Source organism: Crotalus tigris, unplaced genomic scaffold (assembly GCF_016545835.1).
Source record: "Crotalus tigris isolate CLP2741 ecotype Arizona unplaced genomic scaffold, ASM1654583v1 scf7180000019021.11574027:1482141, whole genome shotgun sequence".
In the NCBI taxonomy this organism is placed as follows: Eukaryota; Metazoa; Chordata; class Lepidosauria; order Squamata; family Viperidae; genus Crotalus; species Crotalus tigris.
Genome location: NW_024097333.1, coordinates 1,122,501 through 1,129,819, shown reverse-complemented (window position 1 = coordinate 1,129,819; position 7,319 = coordinate 1,122,501). Strand labels below are relative to the sequence as shown.

General features: G+C 45.3%; 1 protein-coding gene across 3 annotated transcripts in view; it reads right to left on the bottom strand.

Annotated features, from left to right (window-relative positions):
* Positions 1–4,447: 4,447 nt before the first annotated feature.
* The window catches only part of GPHA2 (glycoprotein hormone subunit alpha 2), a 6,170-nt gene continuing 3,298 nt past the window's right edge, over positions 4,448–7,319 (bottom strand). For all 3 annotated transcript variants that reach the window (XM_039358501.1, XM_039358502.1, XM_039358500.1), the window contains exons 3-4: positions 6,746–6,930; positions 4,448–4,875 (exon numbers count right to left, since the gene is read on the bottom strand). In XM_039358501.1, coding sequence (XP_039214435.1) covers positions 4,774–4,875; positions 6,746–6,930 — 287 coding nt within the window. In that variant the 3' untranslated portion in view covers positions 4,448–4,773. The remainder of the gene's footprint in view (positions 4,876–6,745; positions 6,931–7,319) is intronic.

Here is a 7,319-nt window from a genome sequence, read left to right as displayed (position 1 = left end):
CCAGCTTGCTTCTCTCCTTGATTAGTTTTCATCCATTGGTTCTGTAAGGACCCACCCCACTTTGCATCTTAAGAAGACAGAACTCTTGGAATAATTCTTCCAACAGGAATCCTTTATTAAGAAGTGGTTGCAGGCGTGCTAGACAGGACTTGGGGTCCAAGCTCTCCCATTCAAGGTTTTAAGGGGTTCCCCAGCAGTCCCACCCAATCACACACACCCCTTCCAGTGATAGTTTCAGGCATCACAATTCCACCCCTTTGTTCCTTTCTTCCGTCTGGATGGAGATTTCAGATAAACTACATGAAAGGTAAATAGCCCTCTTTGTTATGGTAAGGTTCAAACTCTTTGAGGTTGCAATAAACACATTCAATTCCTTAGAAGTATACTGAAGGAAGTGAGGGCCATAAAGCCCCTTTGTTCTCCCCCTTCTCTCCCTCTTATGGCAGAATCCAGAGAAGGCAGAATTGGGGTTTTCTATGTTTGATGATTAAAGATGAAATATAATTGGATTCTGACAGGTTCTTGTCCTGCCTTGGAAAATAAGTGGATCCCCTCCTTGTGGCAGCCCCTCAAAAACTGGAATCCTGCTATCATGTCTCCCCTGGCCCTTCTTTTCTCTAGACTCGATGGGTAGACTTCAATTCCCAGATCTCTCCTTTCCCAATTGTAGCCTGCTTGAAGCGAAAGAGGTTTGAGATCCAGACTCCCAGCCTTCTCGACTGCTCAGGCACTCGGAAAAGATGGGTTTCAACACAACATGTGGAAACACCTCTGAATAGAAAATTGCCCCCACAATGTGGAAGCTTTGCCTGCCTCTTGGAAAAACTACAGGAAGTCCTAGACTTAACAACAGTTTGTTTAGTGGTTGTTCAAAGTTTCAACGGCACTGAAAAAAATGTGCCTTGGCACCACATTTCACAATTGCGACCTTTGTGTGATCATGGGATAAAAATTCAGACGCTCGGCAGCCGGTTCAGATTTATGACGGCCGCAGTCTCCCAAGGTCACGTAATCCTCTTTTGCGACCGGACAAGGTCCATGGGGAAGCTGGATTCGCTTAACAACGGTGTTATTGAGTTAACTACAGTGGCACTGCAAGGCGTTCAAACTGGTCAGTCCTAGAAGAGATCAACCCCGACTGCTCTTTAGAAGGCCAGATCCTGAAGTGGAAACTCAAGTACTTTGGCCACCTAATGAGAAGGAAGGACTCACTGGAGAAGGGCCTAATGCTGGGAAAGATGGAGGGCAAGAGAAGAAGGGGACGACAGAGAAGGAGGTGACTGGATGGAGTCACTGAAGCAGGAGGTGTGAACTTAAATGGACTCCAGAAGATGGTAGAGCACAGGAAGGCCTGGAGGAACGTTGTCCATGGGGTCGCGATGGGTCGGACACGACTTTGCAATTAACAACAACACAGTGGCACATTTAACAGCTGTGGTGAGAAAGGTCGTAAAATGGGGCAAAACTCAATAAATGTTTCACTTAACAACAGAAATTTTGCGCTCAGATCTATACCTGGATTTGACCAGCCCTATGCAAAATGCACAATACTGAATAATTTCCATCCCTTGCTTCTTTTCCTGCCTTCAGGTGCTTTGGAGAATATGTGGGCCCCCTCTTCTCTGTTAAACCCCCTTAGATAATGGAAGACTGCTATCATGTCACCCCTGGTCCTTGTTTTTATTAAATTAGTTCCTGTAGGCGTTCTTCAAATGTTTTAGCCTCCAGCCCCCTAATCATCTTTGCTGCTCTTCTCTGTATCCTTTCCAGAGCCTCAACATCTTTTTTTATATTGCGGTGACCAAAACTGGATGCAATTATTCCAGGTCTGGTCATACTAAGGCTTTGTAAAGTAGTACTAATACTTCACACTAATACAGGGACTCTTATTCTTCAACTCTGAGAAAATAGCCCTTTCTTGATAGAAATTCCCAGAAAAGAGGTCTTTGGGAATGTCATCTTAGCAATAACAATAGCACTTAGACTTATGTATCGCTTCACAGTGCTTTACAGCCCTCTATAAGTGGTTTACAGAGTCAGCATATTTGCCCCCAACGATCCGGGTCCTCATTTTACCGACCTCGGAAGGATGGAAGACTGAGTCAACCTTGAGCCAGTCAGGATCAAACTGCTGACAGTGGGCAGAATTAGATTACTTCATCCTGACTCCTGCGCCACCATGGCAATAGAATAGAATAGAATAGAATAGAATAGAATAGAATAGAATAGAATAGAATAGAATAGAATAATGGAATGAAGAATAGAATAGAATAGAATAGAATAGAATAGAATAGAATAGAATAGAATAGAATAGAATAGAATAGAATAGAATAGAATAATGGAATGAATAGAATAGAATAGAATAGAATAGAATAGAATAGAATAGAATAGAATAGAATAATGGAATGAATAGAATAGAATAGAATAGAATAGAATAGAATAGAATAGAATAGAATAGAACTTAGACTTGTATACTGCTTCATAGTGCTTTACAGCCCTCTCTAAGCAGTTTACAGAGTCAGCATCTTGCACCCCCCCAACAATCTGGATCCTCATTTTACTGACCTCGGAAGGATGGAAAACTGAGCCGATCAGGATCGAACTGCAGTGGGAAGTCCGCAGAATTAGCCTGCGGTTCTGCATTCTAACCACTGCATCACCATGGCATTAATAAAAGCTTTCTCCTTCTTCAACCTCCGTTACCACCAAGGAACAGGAATGTGGAAGGACATTTTAGCCCTCTACGCTGCAGATCATGAAATAGTCATATCTATTATGACATAGTTGTTAAGTGAGTTTTGCCCCATTTTACAACCTTTCTTGCCACCGTTGTTAGGTGAATCACTTCAGTTGGTAGCAGGGCTGGGAATAAGAGCCTCTCTTGAAAGCAGACACATCCTTTCCCGGGGTGATATGGCTGCTACGGTGGCGATACCAGAAGATCGATTGGCTTTAGAAAATTGCATAACAAATGTTTAGGTCTTTGAGTGCTTCCGAATGTCCAAAGTCTTTGAGGCTCACGTTGCACTGCTCCTATTTGGGAATACAGCCTGGATGGATGACTGATTAAAGATGCTTTAGCAACAATTTATATTTTAGCAACAAAAAGTAAATCAGATGCCTTTTAAAGCCTCTTGCCATTTCTGAATCGATTCAGTTATTTTGCATTTTATTAGGCAAAGCTAAGATTAATCCCTGTATATATGTATGTATTTGTATATATGTGTATATATATGTGTGTGTATGTATATGTGTGTGTGTGGAGGACACTTTAAGCATTTCTGGTTTGATTGTTATTGGAGGATTTGGGAAGATGAGCTGAAAAGTGAGCAGCATTCTACCTCAATTGTCTTAAAGCAGCGGTTCTCAACCTATGGGTCGCGACCCCAATTAGGGGTCGGTCGATCATTTCACGGGGGTCGCCAAGCAAGGCTGTCCGCCATTTTTTTCCCCTTTTCCGGTGGGTGCCTTAGCTCCCTTGGGCTGGGCCAGCTGGTGGCCCAGCCGGTGGTCGGCCTGCTCCGTCTCTGCCGCTTGCCAGCTACGCATGCGTGGCGCTCCCGGGCAGGGAAAGTCCTCGACTTATGACCGTATTAGTCCTCGACTTACGACCGGTTGGGGGGTCACGGCATTAAAAAGGTTGAGAACCCCTGTCTTAAAGTAAGAATCATGGGAAAGAAGAATTCCAACAGTTCAGTATCAGTGGGGTATCAGTATCATTATCAATTCCCTTCCATGTGTGATTGGCTCCCTGTGGTCTTGCATGAAGGATCCCTGCAAAATGCCCTTTAAGAGGCGTAGTGAGTAAATATTTTGTGCTACTGCAACTCTCCTCTCTAATGTGACACGGACTCTTGGCTGGGGAGTGACATGGGTGGATGGACGTTCACACAGTCCCTTCGGAAGGTGTTTCTCATAAATGGCACATTTAATGTGGGTTTTCTAGGAACAGAACCTACCTACTTACCTTCCTTTCTTCCTTCCTCCTTCCCTCCATTCCTTCTTCTTCCCTCCCTCCCTCCCTCCCTTCCTTTTCTCCCTTCCTCTCTTTTTCCTTCTTTCCTCTCTCCCTTCTTCCTTTCTCCCTCCTTCCTTTTTTCCACTTCTTCTTTTCCTCCCTCCCTCCCTCCCTTCCTTCCTTTTCTCCCTCCCTCCCTTTTTCCTTCTTTCGTCTCTCCTTCCTTTCTCCCTCCCTTCCTCTTCCTTCCCCTCTCTCTCCCTCCCTCCTTCCTTTTTTCCACTTCTTCCTTTCCTCCCTCTCTCCCTTCCTTCCTTTTCTCCTTCCCTTTTTCTTTCTCCCTCTGTCCCTCTCCCCTCCTCTGTCCTTCCTTCCTTCCTTCCTTCCTTCCTTCCTTCCTTCCTTCCTTCCTTCCTTTCTTCCGCTGAGCAGTGCCCAACCGTTAAAACATGTCAACAAAAAAGGCAAAAAGTAAAACACACATAACCATTGGGGGGGAAAAAAAATGTATTCAGCAGCCAAGTTACCCCAGGTACTCAAAGGATCCCACATGCAACCTGGCTTTCCTCGTACACAGAAATTCCCTTGTAATTTCTTAAGACTTAAAAGCATCTTTTTTAAACACTAACGGGCCCCTGGAGACCGAGAGGACGGTGGCAGGCCCAGTCTGCAGAAGATCCATTTGGTCCAGTGTTTCTCAACCTCAGCAAAGGCGGCTGGGGGAATTCTGGGAGTTGAAGTCCGCACATCTTAAAAGCTCCTGAGGCTGAGAAATACTGACCTCGTTGGTGACTGCAGAAATCAACAGAGGAGTGTCAATATCTGGAGAGGCGGCACACGTCACACTGGCAGGTCTTGGCAGTGAAAAGGTCCACCGTTTTCTGCAAACTGAGACTACAACGCAGCCGAAGTTTCACCTGGAGAGGACAATGCAAAAACCACCGTTTGATAAGAGCCGAGGTGGCGCAGCAGTTAGAGTGCAGTACTGCAGGCCCCTTTAGCTGACTGTGTTCAGCAGGTCAGCGGTTCAAATCTCAGCGGCTCAAGGTTGACTCAGCCTTCCATCCTTCCAGGGTAGGTCAAATGAGGACCCAGATGGTTGGGGGCAATGTAAATATAGATATATATATACATTGCTTACTGGTGTACACCGCTTAGAGAGTGCTTGCACTTAAAGTGGTATATAAGTCTCATAAATAAATAAATAGAATAATGGAATGAAGAATAGAATAGAATAGAGTAGAGTAGAGTAGAGTAGAGTAGAGTAGAGTAGAGTAGAGTAGAGTAGAGTAGAGTAGAGCAGAGCCGAGGTGGCGCAGCAGTTAAGAGTGCAGTACTGCAGGCCACTTTAGCTGACTGTGTTCAGCAGGTCAGCGGTTCAAATCTCACCGGCTCAAGGTTGACTCAGCCTTCCATCCTTCCGGGGTAGGTCAAATGAGGACCCAGATGGTTGGGGGCAATGTAAATATAGATATATATATACATTGCTTACTGGTGTACACCGCTTAGAGAGTGCTTGCACTTAAAGTGGTATATAAGTCTCATAAATAAATAAATAGAATAATGGAATGAAGAATAGAATAGAATAGAGTAGAGTAGAGTAGAGTAGAGTAGAGTAGAGTAGAGTAGAGTAGAGTAGAGTAGAGTAGAGTAGAGTAGAGTAGAATAGAATAGAGCCGAGATGGCGCAGCAGTTAGAGTGCAGTACTGCAGGCCACTTTAGCTGACTGTGTTCAGCAGGTCAGCGGTTCAAATCTCACCGGCTCAAGGTTGACTCAGCCTTCCATCCTTCCGGGGTAGGTAAAATGAGGACCCAGATGGTTGGGGGCAATGTAAATATATATATACACGTTGCTTACTGGTGTACACCGCTTAGAGCAGTGGTTCTCAACCTTTCTAATGCCGCGACCCCATAATACAGTTCCCCATGTTGTGGTGACCCCCAACCACTTATACATCACCGGGTGCCAGGGGCGTGGCCAAAGAAAAGGGGGAAAAATGGCGGACAGCCTTGCTTGGCGACCCCCGTGAAATGGTCATTCGACCCCAAATGGGGTCCCGACCCACAGGTGGAGAACCACTGGCTTAGAGAGTGCTTGCACTTAAAGTGGTATATAAGTCTCATAAATAAATAAATAAATAAATAAATAAATAAATAAATAAATAAATATCAGGGATACATCATCTTGCTCTTTCCTAGTAGTTCAGCCCTGCAAAACCATGCAAAACAGCTTTGCACACCTGATCAGAACACCTAAGTTTTTGTTTTTAATTTTAGTTTCCGGGACTTAACCTGCCTTCCTTGCCACAGTTGGTAAGAGAATCACTGCAGTCGTTAAGTTAGCAACACGGTTGTTAAGCAAATCTGGCTTCCCTATGATTCTACACCCCCCCCCCCCGCGGGATGCTGCAACAGTTGGTAAAAGACTGCTTGTAAGTCATTTTTTTCAGGGCTGTTGTAACTTTGGATGGTTGCTAAATCAAAGGTCAACAGTTCATTTAGTGACCATTTGAAGTTACAACGGACGTTTTTCACACTTACAACCGTAGCAGCATCCCCAGGTATCATGTGATCAAAATTCGGACGCTTGGCCACTGACTCGTATTTATGACGGTCGCCGTGTCCCCGGGGTCACGTGATCCCCTTTTGCGACCTGCTGACAAGCAAAGTCAACGTATGTCGAGGACTAGCCTGTACCCGTATAAGCATCTGGAATTCCATTATATAATTTCATTCCGTTTCTGGAGAGAACAAAGCTGGAAAAAAAACCTGCGCAAATCCCCTCACCGTTTGCATTTGGCTGATGGTGCAGCACTGGGAGACGGAAGTGATGTTGTGCTGGAAGCTGCTGGCCCGGAGCACCGAGTACTTGGAAGGAAAGGCGCTCGACTCACAGTAACCCACACAGGCCTGGATGGTGCGAGTGCCCCGGCAGGTACCCTGACGGTCACTCCGGACGGTGACATTGAAAGCTGGCGAGAAGAAGAAAAACAGAACAGCATTGGTTCCTTTTTCCCAAGGGGCAGACTACAACTCCCATCATCTTGACTGGAGGCATGGGAGTTTCAATCAGGCAGATCCCCCAAAGCAGGGGTCTCCAACTTTGAGCAACTGTTGTGATTGTTTACTTTTTAAAGAAGAGACTGGACAACAATTTGTCTAAAATGGGCGTAAGGATTTCCTGCTTGATCGGAAAGTTGGACGAGAACAGGGGTCTCCCAACTTAGCCACTTTAGGACTTGCGGACTTCAATTCCCAGAATTCCCCAGGCAGCCATGCGGTGATGGGAGGGCCCGAGAGCATAGAGACTTAAAAGAGGGTAGAGATTTTCTCTCCTAGAGAGGTCAGTTTCTGCTTTCCT